The sequence below is a fragment of the Chlamydotis macqueenii genome, chromosome 6, assembly GCF_036417535.1.
Source record: "Chlamydotis macqueenii isolate bChlMac1 chromosome 6, bChlMac1.mat, whole genome shotgun sequence".
NCBI classification, from domain to species: Eukaryota; Metazoa; Chordata; class Aves; order Otidiformes; family Otididae; genus Chlamydotis; species Chlamydotis macqueenii.
The window spans coordinates 20986333-21004800 of NC_141561.1; the positions used below are offsets into that span (position 1 = coordinate 20986333).

Consider the following 18468-nt stretch of genomic DNA (forward strand, 5'->3'; position numbering starts at 1 on the left):
GAAAATATTCCAGATCTTTCATATGATTTAACATAGCTATTTCAGTACTGCATAAAAACACCTCACCAGCTAGATACGAATGCCTACACATAAGTTCCAAGACTCTGCAAATGCAAACTCTAGTCTGCTTTTAAACAAAACTCTCTGCACTGATCCCCTTGATCTAGGGACCTCCTCTGAAACAACACTACTGTCAGTAAGAACAGAAACCAGTCAATCGTAGCCAGAACTGAACATGCAAGATGGGATTTTTCCTTCTGTGCAGAACAGGTAGCTGAACTTATTGCTTATCAGAATGGAAATCTTCCTGGGAAGCCTGTGTTAAGTGATGCAAATCCAGCAAGACTCAAAAAGATGAATCATATTGATGCTAAGCAGCAAATTCTATAGAATTTACACATCAGCTGGTCCCACTAACCGCTTCAGCTCATGTATGCCATGGTCGTACTTTCCGTAACAGCTTTTGCTGACTTCTATTGAAGTGTCCTTTCAGAAAATCCACTGCTATGGATTGTTGTTTGTGCCAACAAAATGTTGAGTTCAACATAAGCACAGATATTTTCACCTTTCTTTTTTTCTCCCAGCCTCTACACATTCCAACACCCATTAAAAGAAACTATCTCAGAACTTTGTTTTCATTCGTGTTACAGAAGCTGAATTTCTGCATGCTTCAGCTGAAAAGTGAAAGGTAATTTATCAGTTGCTTTCAATCTGGAAGCTAATGGAATCAGTTCTTCTGGTAAAGACAGTTAACTAAGCTCCTCTATACTATTCCCCTCTTCCTATGTAGGAAGATGTTAAGCATTTTAATTTCAAGTGAACAAGGTGGCAAAATCATTTTACACAGAAAACTAGTTTTGTAAGCAGATTTACATTTTCAACCCCACTTGCTCTCCTATATGACCTGTTGCTTTAAACCAAGGGACTAAAATATTTCATAGAATCATAGAATCGTTAGGGTTGGAAGGGACCTTTAATGGTCATCTAGGACTGCAGTGCTACAGTGATATTCTTAAATACCCCTCTCCCTTGAACCCTTATAGTGACAGCACAGAAGTGACTTTAAGAGAAGAGTGCCTGCTAGCCTACTGTACCATCTGCGAACCTCCTCTAAATACTTTTTCTTTAGAAATTAATATAAAAGCACAGCTAGAATCAACCTGTATTCTGAACATACAAAAAGTATTGGTTTCTCTCTGAAATACTTCAGCTACCCTAAAAACAAACTAAGAAAGTATTTAGATAATCTTCCAGGCAAGACACATGAACTTTTGGATTTGTAAATCTCTCCATATCATTGAGGAGTTTGCTAATGATGTGTAAACCAATTGATATGTACTTCTTTGATCAAAACACAAACATTGATTTGCTAGTATTCCTCAATTCAGTTCTGACATTTAGTACCTACTTTGATTTTGGTTACTATGTATCTACTGGTCTTGAGCAACCAGACGGAGATGGAATGGCAGGGAAATAAGCACTTCCAAATTAATAATCTTTGCCAGGTCCTGAATTTCACTTAAAAACAACAACAACAAAAAATCCAAACAAAACCTGAAGCACAAAATAGAAAAATACAGAAGGATATTTCCTCTCAGCAGCTAGAAAACATTTCTGATTATCTTTTTTTTTACCGTAGAAATTCTATCTCTAGGTGCAGCTTCCATAGATCCTGAACTCTGGCTTGCTTCTACTTACATGAACCCCAGCAGAATACTTAGTAACTTCAGCGCTGCCAAGGCACACTTTGCAAATTCCTACCCAAAAATAATTAATTTTTTTTGTTAAACAAAAAAATTAAGTTAGCACAGAAATGACCAATCACTGAATTGTAAATATTCCTTCAGGAGATCTGTAATACATCATCCCTCTCAATCCACTACAGAGCTCTGACTTCCAAAAGCAATCCTTGGACTGGTATCAAAACTAGCTTGTTGACTCCACTATGCATACATGAAAGCAAAATTAGGACAAAAAGGATTTTGTGAAAAGCAGCATTATAGAAAACATTTTCCACATCCATTTAACACAAACTTGTCACAAGAGCGTAATTGCAAACAAAAATGTAATTTACCTATAACTACATCATGGCCATCAACCAGGCCTGCAGAGAACAGCTCCTGAGAAACGCCATCTGCTGTGTCTGTCCAAAAAGTGAAATTAATAAGTATAAGAGCCCACAAAAACAACAAAAAGTATCAGTCATGCAATGAACTTTAACAAAAATATATTTTAGTTCCAAAACACCCATGGAGGCAGGCTTGAATTCAAAATTATCTTTAATTAGGAGGAAAAATGATAATTATCTTATCAGCCTTTGTACAGCAAATCGCATAAGGTGATGATTTGATTCATTGCAAACCCCCTGCAGACCTTTCCTGGCCACTAGTATTCTCCTGTATTATCTAACTACATACTCCTACACAGTTTACAAGTTCAATATCTTCACAACAAAGAAAATAAACTATGTTTTGGTGTTGTTTTCACTGTTTTCTTTATCTCCTCCGTTGTTCTGCATATCTAGAGATGTGCTATACAGGCTTTCTTGTTTGTCACCAGTGTGGCAAAGCAGTTCCATGAATGGCCATTATTTTGAGCTTTAGACTTAAAATAACTTTAAGTACCATGACCCAGGAAATTCAGAGCTTTGGATCAATTTTACATCAATTACCGTAACCGACTGGGTTAACTCCTAAGTCCCTGTGACTAGTACTTGCTCCTGGAAAAAGACTTTAGAAGCCTTAGAGGTAAGTAGGAGAAAACAGCAGGAACAAGTCTAAGTTCCAGTTAAGTCTCAACTGTAATACAGTCTCAACACCAAAGAGCTGTCACACAGTTGCATCATTTCCTCTAGAAACAGACACAGGTGAAAAACAAGATAGCTCAGCTAGCTGCAATTTCTGGAGAGCTCTGAAAATGAGAATCACAGCCGCCTTCTGGCTGCCTCAGTGATGACTGAATACCAGGAACAGTCTTGGTGTACTTCACTATGTTTATCCTCTAGTTTTTGAACAAGTAAGAATTCTCAAATGGCTTATGTAACTGCTTAGAGAGTACTTAAGTAATTCTTTTGGTAAGTGACTAAACCAGGATGCTCTGTGCCCAATTAAGAAAAAGAAGTAAAACTCTTCCGTTATTACCCGTTGCCAAAATCCATGAGAAACGCAGGTAGACAACAGAGAGTATATCCATGTACAGAACTACTGCACATGAAAGACACTATGATTCACAGGAAAAGAGACACCTCTTCCAATATGGATTCATTTTTAGGTGGAAGCTCTTCAAAGGCTATTCTAAATATAGCGAATACTGACTTCTAAGAAATATGAAATGTGTTCATAGTTCAAAGGGTTGCTATATAACAATGATGATACCTTCTTACTCAATGGATCAGCCTCCTGTGCATTTTATCCCAGTAACACTTGGTTTTCTTCAAACAAGTTTTATGAATTCTTACAACTCTTAGCACTGGAAATCAAATACAGTTCTACAAGTATACAGTAGAGTTTGAAGTTGCAATGCCAGAATTTCTTTATGGTGATGATACCAAAGCTAGAGACACAACTCAGCTTTCAGTTGAAGACAGCATTTGAAAAATAGTATGTGCTCCATACTTGTCAACAGAACTGTTTTTATTACAAAGGGGAAAAACTAATTTACCACCATCATCACATACATCTTTATGGCTACAACATTCCATTTCCTATGATGTTTTCCAAATGTGAAAATGGAAATCCTAAAGCCATAAATATTGCTATGCAAGATTTTACATACCACATAGATCATTTCAATAAGATATGAAATTGAAAAGGATACTGCAGATCAAGTCTTCTGATATATACTATACATTATGCAATCTTGCCGCTAGAATTTACATACATCTGCTATTCTTGTTGAAGTTAAGTTCAATATAAAGCTCTGCACAGTAGGAAACATTCCAGAGAGGCATCTTGTGTTAACCACAAGCAGTAAAAAATTTCTGAAATCCCCTTCTGAGCAATAAGAGAATAATTCAATTGAAAGAGTCTTACCTCTGCCTGGAGTAAACTCAAACCGTATGTCATTAAGTTCTTTCCTGGAGTTCCTGAAAAACATTCAGCGTATACATTAAAATGTAATGAAGAACAGCACAACTATTCAGTTCCTACACCCAAAGAATACCTATGGCATTGACAACTGCATTTTTGCAGTGTGAATTTTCTCAATTTGAAAAACACTGGTCTCTCAAAGCGCCTAGACTGGAAAGACTCCACTGTATTTTCAAGGAAATATTTCGGGGAAAACTAACAAAGATATGCGCAAGCTGAAAAATGCCTTTGGTAACCTAAAGGACAAAATAAAGTGCTCTGATAAATATTTTCCTTTTCATCTTCAAAAGAGACTCTGCCATACTGACTCTACTAGTTCAGCATAGTCTGAATCATACGTATTTCCCCTTCTCCTCCAAGAATAGCAAAATATTCACATGGACTTAAAGCTCCCTATCTGAGATCACATGCATACAGAGATACGAATTTAAGAGAAAAAGTATCTAGCAAATGTTAAATGCTGAAAAGCAGTTTTCGATGCAGTGTTTACCAAGCTGTTTTGAAATGAGTAACTTTTCACTGACCACCACTGCCTCAGCAGTGAGATTCTACCTACACATAAAATAAGCAGCAGTGTTACAGTGTCCCAGTCTTGTCTAGTGGGGGTCTATGGTGGCAGCTTCTGCAAGAACCAGCTAGAAGTTTCCCTTCTGTCCACTGGACTCGGCTGGGTCAAGGGCAGACCCACTGCTGGCCAGGGCTGAGGTAATTGGTGACAGTGATAACGCCTTTATGATAATGTATTTAAGATGGGAAAAATCAAGTGTTAAAAAAAAAAAAAAAAAAAAAAAAAGACAGCAGCAGCAGAACTGGGGGTAGAGGGGAAGGCACAAGCCTTGTGGGCCTCTCATGGATGCGGCCCAGCCCAGCCAAGAGAAGAGAGATGTGAAGAGACTATCAAGGGCATCTGGCTGAACCTGATTGCAAAGAATTTCTTGTGAGAGGAACAGCTGCAGACGCCAAGGCCACTTCAGAAGGAGGGGGAGGAGTAATGCTGCTCCTGGTGATGACCATGGTGGAGCAGGTTGTCCCCCTGCAGCCCATGAAGGCCCACAGAGGAGCAGAGACCCACCTGCAGCCCAGGGAGGACCCCATGCTAGGGCAGGCGGATGCCTGAAGGCAGCTGTGGCCCGTGGAGGGCTCATGCTCAGGCAGACGGTTCCTGAAGGACTGCACCCCATGGAAAAACAACCCATGCCAGAACAGTTCACAAAGGACTGTAGCCTGTGGGAGGGACCCCACGCTGGAGCAGGGGAGAAATGTGAGGAGTTCTCCCGAGAAGGAAGGAGCTACAGAAAGTGACATGTGATGAACTGACCACAACTCCCATTCCCTATTCCTCCCCTGTGCCACTTGGGGCAGGGGAAGGAGGTGGAGATCATTTGAAATTAAGTTAAGCCCAAGAAGAGGGAGGGGTGGAGGGAAGTTTTTATTTTTATTTTTTCTCTCTCATTATCCTGCTTTGGTTTTATTATTAATAAACTGAAATAGTTTTCCCCAAGTCAAGTCTGTTTTGCCTGTAACATTAACTTGAATGATCTCTCCCTGTCCTTATTTCAAACCTCGAGCTTTTTGTTACATTCTCTCTCCTCCATTCCCTTGGAGGGTGGGAGGGTGAATGAGAGGCTGCATAGCTTAGTCCTGAGCAGGGCTAAAATACAACAGAAAACCAAAGGTTTTCTGCCTTCACATTTGCCAGGGAGAGTGCTTTAACCAGTTCAATGTATGACACAGGCATAAGGGACTTAATACCTATGTTAAAGAATTCCTTTAGTCTCATACTGTGCTCCAAACCTCCATTCCTTACACGTTTCCAAGCGTCAGTTTTAGTTAATAATTTCTACCATGAATAAAACATGATCCTCTTCACAAAATAGGTGTCCATCTCGTTTACAGAAATGGCAAGCCAAATGAGCATAGGGATGAACTTAATTGCTGTAGCACACTCTTTTTCCAATGAATAGCTCAATCCACTTGAAAAGCTAATAGCAACAGAATGTGTTTTGCAGTCCATTATTCTTCTCCTCAGAAAGGAGACTGTATGCAAGCTCATATTTCAGTGCACTAGGCCATGAAGTCTTGCTGTGGGAAAACTAAATCCAATAGGCAAGCATACTCAGCTGTGACTTACAGCTATTATCACTTGCTAAATACCTATTAAAATATTACAGAGTCAAAAACCAGCAACATGCAGAACACAAAAACCAAAATGATTGGCAACACAGACGAAAGCAAGATAGCACACCCTGAAAAATAAGTGTGCCACATGCAGTGCTTAAAATTAAAAGTACTCATCTACTGAATATACTGAATGTTTCAAAGCTGGAGGATTTTCAGGTTCTCTAAATAAAGAGCTACAGTTTAAGATCACTAACACAAATACACTAATCCAGCTAGACAGATACAGATTTACAAGGCTCATTTACTTATGTTGTAGAAATCTGCTGCCATTATATGGAATATTGCACTGTCTATTTTTATTCAGAGAATTAGTATGAATCTCAGTTCTTTCTTTTTTTCCTCCCTCCTAGAAAAATCCAAAATCAACATATGACCCATCTACGAGTTCCCTTTCAACAATCCACTTCCCTTTGCTAAAATTTATTATAGCTAATAAGCTTGTTAAAACTGCCACTTCCCAAAAAAGGGAAGTTGCATAGAAATCTAGCATTCTTCTTAATAAGATATGTTTTGACTGAATGTAGGAATATAGCTCAGAGTTAGATACTCATTTCCTGCACACACTTTTGAAAAAGCAAATCAAGGGAATAAAATCTTTATCTCACACCTTTGCAGAGGTAAACCAGAAAGCTTTGCTTCCTATTAACAGCTATACTGAATTGCTCCAGCCTGTGTATCTTTCTCGACAAAGAGTCAAACACTAAAAACAGCTGAGAAGTATATCTGTAGCTTTTGCACTCTTACAGTTATCTATTTGAAAACTAATACATTAGGGTCTCAGATTATATCTTTCCATAGATCTCCCATAAGTAGAACACTCCCCATATAAAAAGGCACTAAGTAATTATGAACTGTCATGAAAATTAACAGCTTTCTAACAGACTGATACAGCTACGTGAGAGACCAGCTGCTCCTGATACAGACTCCTTCCTCGAGCAGTATGCAAATAGGGTATATTTTACTTTGTCTCCAAATTGCAGAACGTCTCAAATAGAAAGTTAATGAGTCAAATCTGTTTATTTAAGTGAAGGTGAAAAACTCAAGGAAGGTTGATATGTATTCAGCCATCCAGCTTTGCTATCTGGAATTGGTACACTCTGAGCTATTTTGAACTTAGAACAATGCTGCTTTCTCTTTAATGGTACACCACTATTCAGGAAAGCAAAACACAGGAAGTTTGGCAAGATTAATTTGCTAGAAGCCTGTAAGTGCTTTTGCTTATGGTTCCATTACCTGCCAGACATTATTGATTTCCATAAATTATTTCTTCCATTATATATTCCACCAAACAGAAGATGCACTCAAGTTCTCCCCTAAAAGCTGCTCATGCTCTTCTCCAGCATTCAAACACTTCTCTGGTTCTAGTTAGTGTCACTGTTACTGCAAATTAGTTTGCTAGTTCCCTTGATACACTTTGGTGACAACTGTTTGGACTTGCTGATTTATTTGTAGGCAAAGTTTCCAAGCAGCATTTCATTTGTTCCATTGGAGTTCTCTTTTTACTTACATCCATTACGCTCTTACCGTGCAGCAGCACACACAGACTTTATTTCTGCTGAACAGAAATAGGATTTGAAGAAAGGCACTTAGTATCTTTGTGATTAATAATTTTATCTTCTTCATCATTTCTTAATGGTCCCTAGTTTCTCTAATGCATTTGTGGAAAAGTTATTTCTATTTTAAAATGCAAACTCAGATATTTCTGCCATCTCTTATAATACCTCTTATTTCCTTCCTGCTCTGTGCCATTACAGATTATCGTGGATAAAACCAGCCTCTCTCTTTTAAGAAGTAGTAAATTTTACATACTTTTGTGCATTTTAGCACACTGCAGTTTATTAATTTCCTGCAGCTTGTTTTTCATTATGCAGTCACCTCCAACAGGAGTAATTCCATAGAACTGCTTTGAATAAGGCTGATACCAAAGCACGCCATGCTAAGACATTTTGACAGCCATCTTTTTTGCAAAGTAATTTAAGAATTTAAAATTTCACACTTTCCAAAAGCATATTTTGCAGATCTTCATTATTATTATTATGTTTTCATCAGGACCACTTGATGTGCACACTAAGATTGCGAGATCTGATCTTCAAGGGAATTATGCTTCCTCAAAGAGCCAGAAAAAGCACATGGGCCAAGTTCATCACTTAGCCCTCCCGCAAAATGGGGATATGAAACAAAGATGATCTGTTTTGAAGGAAATTATTTGCAGAACACCACTGATATTTACAAAAATTAGGATTAGAGAATAAACAAATTATGCAGCTGTTCAGATTGACATGGTTCTACTGAAAAAATCCTAAGACATGAAAGAGATTTCAGGCATTTGCATTAAAAGACAAAGCCTTTCAAATAATTACCTAATGATAGCAGAATTCCTGCTATAGCAAATTAATTATGTTCCACATGCTTGACAAAAGATCTAGATTGACGAAGTAAAATAGGAAATCGTGTTTGTGTTATTATGCAACTGTAAATTGGAGGCACTAAGTGTCATTATTTATTTTGTCTGTAAAAGCAGAATGTCTATCATGTAAGTGAGATTCAAGAAAATTAGATGTCTTGGAATTAAACTTAAGCTTTAAATCATGCCGGATAGATTGATTACATATTAAGCAGCAGATTTTAATTCTTTTTTATTACTACAATTCCCCCCCCACCCCCCAAAGTTATACAGAGTTATCTGAAATATCAGCTTCTATTTCCCACAAGCTCCAGCATCTTCCAAGCAGCCCTAGGGAGAGTCTGTATTCCTGGATGAGATCTTGCCATAGCTAAGTAACTGTATATTCTTCCTTTCCAAAATAAGAAAAACATTCTCAATTAAGGTAACCCAAAAGAAGAGTGGCTGCATGTAAGAACACACAGGTTTTGTCTCTGCATTGCTTGCTGAATTTTAAGACTTCAGCTGCCCACATCATGACACGTGGTTTACAAAGACTGAGATATGGAGCTGACTGTCTAAGAACACAGGTGATAACAAAATGGTAATCAACAGAGCTGACTTGTGAAACAGTACAGAGTACCTATACATCACATGGGAACTGCATCATTTACAGCTTTTGATGGATTAGTTACAGCAGAAGCAAGATTCCCTGATTTGGTCCTTCTCTTCTTTCAGATAGAGTTAAAAACCATAAAGCACAGGCACTTCCCCATCACCACCTGTTCCCTCACATCATGTAGACAGTGAGCACTGTCTGGACTACACTACAGGCACTGCAGACATGGTCACTTACTTCTGCTGACATTTCACAAATACATCTCTTTCCATGAAATTTCTTTTTCTTAATCAAATGCTACTTTTCCATTCAACTGTTTAATCATCCTTTCCCATCCCTCCAATGGAAAACCAATTCAAAAATCTTAGTTCTCATCATCTCCATCCTTGTCCCCTTGTATATGGAGAAATATATTGCTCTACACCAATGCTACCCATCTTGGATACTAACTGTTCTTTTCATTAGCATATAATTCTTCTGTATTACGGTTATCCAGTCCTAATAAGGCGTAGGAACATTCTCTACTATTTCTATGGACAGATGAGTGGAAGCAGCAAAAAAGAGAGCTCTCCTGGAGCAACGAGTATTCATTCTTACTAGCCCATTTCCTCACCACTGAACCTGTTTTAACAGACTCGAACATATAGGTGATGCATCTCTGGCCTGGGGCACATTCTACCTTCTCCTTCCCTTATTTTTCCATATTTCTGCATTATTAAAATTATATATATATATATGAAAGAAGATACATATATCTATATCCATCTCTGTATATATATATCTTCTATCTATATAGATATATACAGATATAAGAAGGAAGATGTATCATAGAATCACAGAATCATAAAATGGTTAGGGTTGGAAGGGACCTTCAAAGGTCATCTAGTCCAACCCCCCTGCAAGGAGCAGGGACATCCCTGACTAGGTCAGGTTGCTCAGAGCCTCATCCAGCCTGGCCTTGAACGCTTCCAGGGATGGGGCCTCCACCACCTTTCTGGGCAACCTGTTCCAGTGTTTTATAACTCGCATCGTAAAAAAATTTTTCCTAATTTCTAATCTAAATCTACCCCCCTCTATTTTAAAACCATTACCTCTCGTCCTATCGCAACAGGCCCTACTAAACAGCCTTTCCCCATCTTTCTTGTAGGCCCCCTTGAGGTACTGGAAGACCGCCATCAGGTCTCCCCGGAGCCTCCTCTTCTGCAGGCTGAACAGCCCCAACTCTCTCAGCCTGTCCTCATAAGAGAGGTGCTCCAGCCCTTTTATCATCTTTGTGGCCCTCCTCTGGACCTTCTCCAACTGGTCCATGTCCTTCTTGTGCTGGGGGCTCCAGAACTGGACACAGTACTCCAGGTGGGGTCTCACCAGGGCAGAGTAGAGGGGCAGAATCACCTCCCTCGACCTGCTGGCCATGCTCCTCTTGATGCAGCCCAGGATGCAGTTGGCCTTCTGGGCTGCAAGGGCGCATTGCCTACTCATGTTAAGCTTCTCATCCACCAGCACTCCCAAGTCCTTCTCCTCAGGGCTGCTCTCAATCCATTCCCCGCCCAGCCTGTATTTGTGCCTGGGATTGCCATGACCCAGGTGCAGGACCTTGCACTTGGCCTGGTTGAACTTCATGAGGTTGGCACGGGCCCACCTCTCCAGCCTGTCAAGGTCCCTCTGGATGGCATCCCTCCCTTCCAGCGTGTCGACGGCACCACACAACTTGGTGTCGTCGGCGAACTTGCTGAGGGTGCACTCTATCCCACTGTCCATGTTGCCGACAAAGATGTTGAACAGGGCTGGGCCCAGCACGGACCCCTGAGGGACGCCACTCGTGACCGGTCTCCACATGGACATTGAGCCGTTGACCACCACTCTCTGAGTGCAGCCATCCAGCCAACTCCTTATCCACCGAGTCGTCCGTCCATCAAACCCATGTCTCTCTAGTTTAGAGAGAAGGATGTCGTGCGGGACAGTGTCAAAAGCTATATATATCATATATATGATATCATATATATGTACCTTCCTTCTTTCATCCTCTTTTTCCTGAGCTCCAGTTGAACATGAAGGACATTACCAGGCAAGGAGAAGCAAGTTAAAACATATTAAAAAAAAAAAAGAAAAAACCAAACAAACAAAAAACCCAAACAACCAAAAAAAAAAAACCACACAAAAACCCCCAACCCACACACACAAAATCCACAATGAAAAACCAAAAGCTATGTTTTATGGTATGGTCAACAAAATACAAGCTCTGCCCAGGCATTGTCCTTGGTTTTCCCATGTGGAGAGGAAGTTAAGAGTTCAGAGCACCTGCACCCTTTTTGCCTGGTAAAAGGGATACTCCCTGCACTTTCAGGGCCTGACCAGCATTGACGACAGCCATGGTTCAATTAACCAAATCATAACCAAGAAAGCATTCTCAGAAGAAAGTCAGAAGAGCACTTATTTCTTCCATTGACTTTTCAGAACATGACTAGTTGTAACTCAGCAACAGAACTGATCTACACATTAAAAAAAAAATCTGCATCAAGTGTGCGCTCCCTAAAATTGAAAAGTTTGTTCATGGCTAGTTTTGTCAAACCCTAACAAGTATGGGTAGTGGAAGAGTCAACAGCAGAATATATATTCTTCTCTGGAACCAGAAATAAATTAGTCTTCAAATAAAACTATAGAAACTTTTATTATGAATGGCACCATATGTCACGGCACATGGCACCCTTCGCCAACCAGTCTCACACTCCTACAGAAGCCCTATTCCCACCTGAACAGAATTTCCCCTACTATCAGGGACTAGTGACACTGGCCAAGCCTAAGTCAGTGTGCTTTAACGAAAAACACATACTGAAAATAAACATCACACTTATTGCACTTGAACAAAATTTAAGTCTCAGAGATGCTCCTCCTCTCCAACATTTGAACTGCATTCAAACTACCACAGAGGCAAACTAAGTTAGAATGGAAGAAAACAACAGTTTAAGAGGCAAGGGCAAGCAGTATGGCATTTGCACTGCCTCACTGCAGTTGCCAGTGTAATTAAAATCACAGAAGCATTTAAATGACTAGCTAATTTAGACAGCAGAGAAAGGAGAAGTTCACATCAAAATGGAGTGGACTAATCAGAGTGATTGGTAGGCTGTACATCCTAGAGTTGTACTCATCCAATTTTCATTCTACATCTCTAGGGCAAGATCTTTGTGTGTACAATGCAAGAAACATAATTGAGGGAAAAACACATAAGACTAGGCTTTGTAGGTTTTTTTAAAAGAAATTTAGCTTCCATTTTTTTCCTTACTATTCAAATGCTGGACAGACACATTTATCTGGCCACAATAAATGTTACTCAAATTCAAAAGCTCATCTTCCTTCTTGAAGTAACTTGGCACTCATTTCTCACTTTCACATGCTTAAGGCATAACGTACAAGTTAAACACAGTTCCCTTTGTAATCTAGCTTTTATAGCATTAGTTTATTCCACAAGTGCCATATTTTTCAGTCAATGCCCTGTATTACACACGGAGAAAACTGTTAACAGTAGCAATGCAATAGATGGAGACAGCACCATCCCATGAAAACAGAGTTTACTTTCTCAGTGGACAATAATTTACTAGTGTTTTGTTGTGTTTTAATTTTTTTTAACACCAGAATTTATGTTATTGCAAGCTATAGAGCTTCATTTGGGGGTTGGACTAGGTGACCTTTGAAGGTCCCTTCCAACCCTAACCATTCTATGATTCTATGATTCATTTAAGGAAAATCCTGATTAAGTGATGCAGCAACCCTTTTTAATAATGTCTATTAAATATCTGCACTGAAGATATGTAGTGCCTGCTTCTAATCTCAGTTTTGATTAATTAAAACTTTGTTTCAACTGTATTTTCAGAATACAGTTAATGAACACAAAACAGTGAAATGGAACACTGCAAAAATGGACATTTTTGTTGGTGACATGGACAGTGAGATAGAGAGCACCCTCAGCAAGTTTGCTGACGACACCAAGCTGTGTGCTGCTGTCGACATGCTGGAGGGAAGGGATGACATCCAGAGGGACCTTAATAGGCTGGAAAGGTGGGCCATGAAGTTCAACCAGGCCAAGTGCAAGGTCCTGCATGTGGTCGGGGCAATCCCCGGCACAAATACAGGCTGGGCAGAGAATGGATTGAGAGCAGCCCTGAGAAGAAGGACTTGGGAGTGCTGGTGAACAAGAAGCTCAATGTGAGCCAGCAATGCGCCCTTGCAGCCCAGAAAGCCAACCGCATCCTGGGCTGCACCAAAAGAAGCATGGGCAGCAGGTCAAGGGAGGTGACTCTGTCCCTCTACTTCACTCTCTTGATACCCAACCTGGAGTACTGTGTCCAACTCTGGAGCCCCCAACATAAGAAGGATGTGGACCTGTCGTAGTTCAGCTCCGATCCGGACCAAACTACGCAGTCTGTCTCTCACTCCCCCCAACCTCCAAGAGAATAGGGGGAGATAATATAAGAAAAACGGCTCGAGGTTTGAGATAAGGGCAGGGAGAAAATCCTTAAAGTAACCGTTACGGGCAAAACAGACTTGACTTGGGGAAAACTATTCATTTATTACTAAAACTAGCAGGAGAATGAGAGAATGAGATAACCTTCCCCCATCCCTCCCTCTTCCCAAGCTTAACATTATCTCTACTACCTTCCCCCCACCTTGAGCAGCACAGGGAGGAAGAGGGAATAGGGGTTGCCGTCAGTTCATCACGCGATGTTTTACGCTGCTGCTTCATGGTTGGGGGAAGAACTCCTCACATTTCTCCCCTGCTCCATGGTGGGGTCCCACCTATACACCACAGTCCTTCGTGAAACTGCTCTGACGTGGGTAACCTCTTCCACGGGGTGCAGTCTCTCCAGAATGGCTGCCCCAGCGGGCCCTCCACGGGCCACAGATGCCTTCAGGCCTCCACTTCCCCCGGTTTGGGGTCCTTCACAGGCTGCAGGCGGATCTCTGCTCCTCCTTGGACCTCCATGGGCTGCAGGGGGACAACCTACTCCACCATGGTCATCACCACAGGCTGCAGGGGAATCTTGGCCAGGAGCTGCATTACTCCTCCCCCTCCTTCTTCACTGACCTTGGCGTCTGCAGCTCCTCTCACAAGAAAAGTTCTTCACAACAGGCTGGCAGACGCCTCTCAGGATCTCTTCACATCATCCATCTCATCTCCTGTCCACTTCTTGCAGCCGGGCCGGGCCAAGTCGGGCCCAGTCAGCCGCCTGGTGAGAGGCCAGAGGGTGAGGCCTGCCAGGCCCATGAGGCCTGCTCCTCCCCCTCTGCGCCTCTGCCCCTGCTCGCTGCTTCACATCTTCTCTTTTTTTTTTTTTCCTGTTTTCCCCTTCTTAAATACGTTATCGCAGAGGTGTTATCATGGGACATTCTGCTACCAATTGGCTCAGCCTTGGCCAGCAGCGGGTCTGCCCTAGGCCCGGCTGAGTCCACTGAACAAAGGGGAGCAATTTCTAGCAGTTTCCTACAGAAGCTACCACCTTAGGCCCCACCTCACTTAACAAAATCACAGCAGGACCTGTTGAAGAGGGTGCAGAGGAGGGCCACAGAGACAATCAGATGGCTGGAGCACTTCTCCTATGAGGACAGGCTGAGAGAGTTGGGGCTGTTCAGCCTGGAGAAGAGAGGGCTCCTGGGAGACCTTATAGCAGCCTTCCAGTACCTAAAGGGGGCTTATAAGAAAGACAAGGAGAGACTTTTTAGCAAGGCCTGTTTGTGATAGGACGGGGGTAATGATTTTAAAATAGAGGGAGGTAGATTCAGACGATATAAGGAAGAAATTTTCTACAATGAAGATGGTGGAACACTAGAACAGGTTGCCCAGAGAGGTGGTGGAAGCCCCATCCCTGGAAACATTCAAGGCCAGGTTGGACGGGGCTCTGAGCAACCTGATCTGGTTGGAGATGTCCCTGCTCCTTGCAGGGGGGTTGGACTAGATGGCCTTTAAAGGTCCCTTCCAACCCAAACTATTCTATGATTCTATGAATCTGGCACTTTACTTTCAGTATTGCAAAGAGGATGTAGGAGTAGAATCTTTGAAAGCAAATGTATTAATTGGTCCCAAATTCAAGGTTTGGCCTGGCATCTAAATCTTCTTCCCCTTTACTTTCCTTGCCTTGCAATTTCCTGAAGCTTCAGCTGTGGGTACTTATCCATTCAGCTAGGGCAGGGAAAGGAAGAACGCTCTCCCACCCTTATAAAAAACACAGCTCACTTCTTCCTTATCCCACTTTTTTTTTTTTTGGAAGTCATGGTACCTTGCATGCAGCAAAACCAAAGCAGTAATAAGAGGAAGTCTCTTTAATAAAGTAATTTTGTGAATCGGAACTTTAAAGCTCCTGTGGGATCACACAAACACAATAGTAGAGAGCATTTACTGTAAAGAAGCATTAGCCTCCTGAGGATTCACCATGTTTATGTAAATCCCTTTCTCTAAAACACTTCCATGCTCAGTTGTTGTTTACTAATCAATATCCAGGCTCCTCCATTGTACATTACCATACTATCAATAGCAGATCATGTCTGTTCAGCATTGCAGAGAGAGATCGTTCTTCTCAACTTATTTTTAATGACTTCGTGTCAATTCTAGATTAAATGGAAGGGCATTTCTGTTAACTTCCGATAGAAGCAAAATAGATACTTGATGTCTACCCTGCTTCCAGATTGCCATCAAGTAGAATGGGACTAAAATCTCTCTATTAGTAAAACGTAGTCCTGAAATATACAGTTCCTTGAAGTCCATTAAAACTTTACCATTTACTTCAGTCGTTCTGAAAAAAAACTCCATTAGTTTACTACTTATCCTTCTCCATACAGACTACTGGAAGAAGGAAATATGTTTAGCATATGATGCTTGAAGATCAAGTTATAGGACTGAAAAGTTAAATATACAAAACACTGCCACTACCATTTAATCTTTACATGTTCTTAGGTAAAAATCAGATCCCTGAACTGATGTAACACACTTGTTGATCACTATACTTCAAGAGGTAGCAGCAATACTAATGGCAAAACACAGTGGCTTCAAGGGAAAAACAGCCAATGTCACAATGAAACATTGTCATTTGGCTGTTAAGCTGTTGGAATGAGACAGCAGTTACCTGTTAAAGATTTACCATCTGTATGCCATCTACCATAAAGAAAAGGCAAGTGTACATTACAAAAAGCAGCCACCAAGTGAATTATTATGATCACAATTAGATCAGCTAAGAACACTGTCCACAGCTCCATGGTAGCCAATAGCTCCTTCAGCAGGAAAGGACTTTACAACAGTTCTATCCATGGCTGACTAGTCCCAAGTTGCTTAAGACAAAAAAAAAAAAATGAGAGCACTTTCAATCAGGTAAAAATGGATGGGATATGATAGCAAAACTAAGAAAATGCATAAGTTGTGTGATAGAAGAAACACAAGAAAACTAGCTGATACATGCAAGTCTGCAAAACAGTGTTTATCATTTTAGAAGTGACATATGAACATTAAGTCCTTCCTCTCCATCCACTGCTTTAGAGCCCAAAGTCTTAATTCCTTAACAATAAAACTAGACACATTTTAAATATAGCTATACCTAAACATGCTTTTAAATAGAATCCCTTCTCTGCTCTTTCTGCAGCTGCTGAAGCCAGAAGTTAAATCAAAAGAACTTTATAAGCCCTTCAACTTTTTTTTCCTTGTTATATTCATTCCCAACTCTGTCAGACAGCAAATGCTGTCTGCATAGGCAGTGAAAAGCAGTATTCACTTGCGTCATCCTTTTTGAGGCTCAGACTTTCTATCTGCTCTCATCTACCAGCAGGTGAAAACAGCTTAAATTATTCCTGAATTAGCACAAAAGTTTTTTAAAAAGCAGTGGTAAAGATTTAACTTGTGAAAAGCATCAATATTTTTAACAAGTACTTGAAGTATAATGAAGGGCAGTACGCAGTTATACTGATAATTTATTAATGTGGTAAAATTTCAATACTTGGTCAAAATCAGAAGTGATCTAGAACTGACTTGTTTCTAGAAAGAATTGGAGTTAAGTACAGATGACATCAATAATGTTAAAAAACAGTCACCCTGAAGTATCCAGTGGGAATATTTCAACAACTGAGAGGACAACTGCCATGGGCATAATTTGATCACTTTGATAAACATTACAACACAATATGGTTACAGTTACCTCCCTTGGATTTGCCAATAGTTTAACTTACCCCCTCTAAGTATTCTCTGAAAGATCTCTGTATTTCCTGATATCAAATATTGTTGATCAGTGCACAGTTTAAGGAAGTCAAACCTGTATTAGCTTCATGACTGAAGTGATACACCTTCTGCCTGACTGATAAGAGATATCAGAGCAACTAACAGATCAAACGCACAAAGGCTTACTTTGTATGCTTCTGCATGCCTGGTGCAGAAGAAGAGAGATTATAACCCGTTAGTCCAGGGAAAAATTCTCTACATACAGCGTTGTAAAATGGCCACAATGCTTGAAGCAGAATTTCAGTTCTTTAAATCAGAAAGTGTGAAAGGCAGATCACTGCCAGAAGGCACGGCATACTTCAGAACAGAGCTCTAGAAAAGTGATTACATTTATGAAATCAAGACAAAAGACTTGCAGCAAGTTCTACAGGAATATGTATGTGCACAAAACAGGTTTTGAGGGAAGGCTCAGAGAAACCTTTTGCCTTATCCAAATCAAAGAATGTTTTAAATAGATTGAATCAAAAACTGCCTAGATGTGTGCATCGCTTCAATGCCATAGGCTCAGAGTTTTTCACTCCTGATGATCTTACCAGTACATTGCTGTCACAGCCAAAGGAGGCTTGTAGGCAAACCCAAAAGACATTTGAGCCACCATAAAATTACGACAATCTGCACATCATCCATCTAAAATTCCTGGACCCTGACAAGCTTAACAAGAAGAGTGAGAAGCATGGCAAAAACCTAAGCTTTGTTTTAAAATCTTCAAAGTTTCATCTAGTTTTTCTGCCATGGGCCAAACTTTCTTAAAAGTAGCTTTGCAATAAGTAGGCTTCACCAGCAAAGCCTGCTTGTATGTTAAGTTCTTGTTGCACCTGTGTCCCAGTGCACCTCTTGTGGCCATTCACTGGCCCCACCACAGCAGCAATGACAATTGCTTTGTGGAGCAAAACAGGATCGATAAAATCAGTACAGTCAAAATCTTGCATTCCCCTCCACAATACCC

General features: G+C 40.6%; 1 protein-coding gene across 2 annotated transcripts in view; it reads right to left on the reverse strand.

Annotated features, from left to right (window-relative positions):
* The window catches only part of STK39 (serine/threonine kinase 39), a 101301-nt gene that overhangs the window by 16840 nt on the left and 65993 nt on the right, over positions 1-18468 (reverse strand). For both annotated transcript variants that reach the window (XM_086750864.1, XM_086750865.1), the window contains 2 exons: positions 4032-4084; positions 2075-2143 (listed from right to left, as the gene is read on the reverse strand). In XM_086750864.1, the coding sequence (XP_086606990.1) occupies positions 2075-2143; positions 4032-4084 (122 nt within the window). The remainder of the gene's footprint in view (positions 1-2074; positions 2144-4031; positions 4085-18468) is intronic.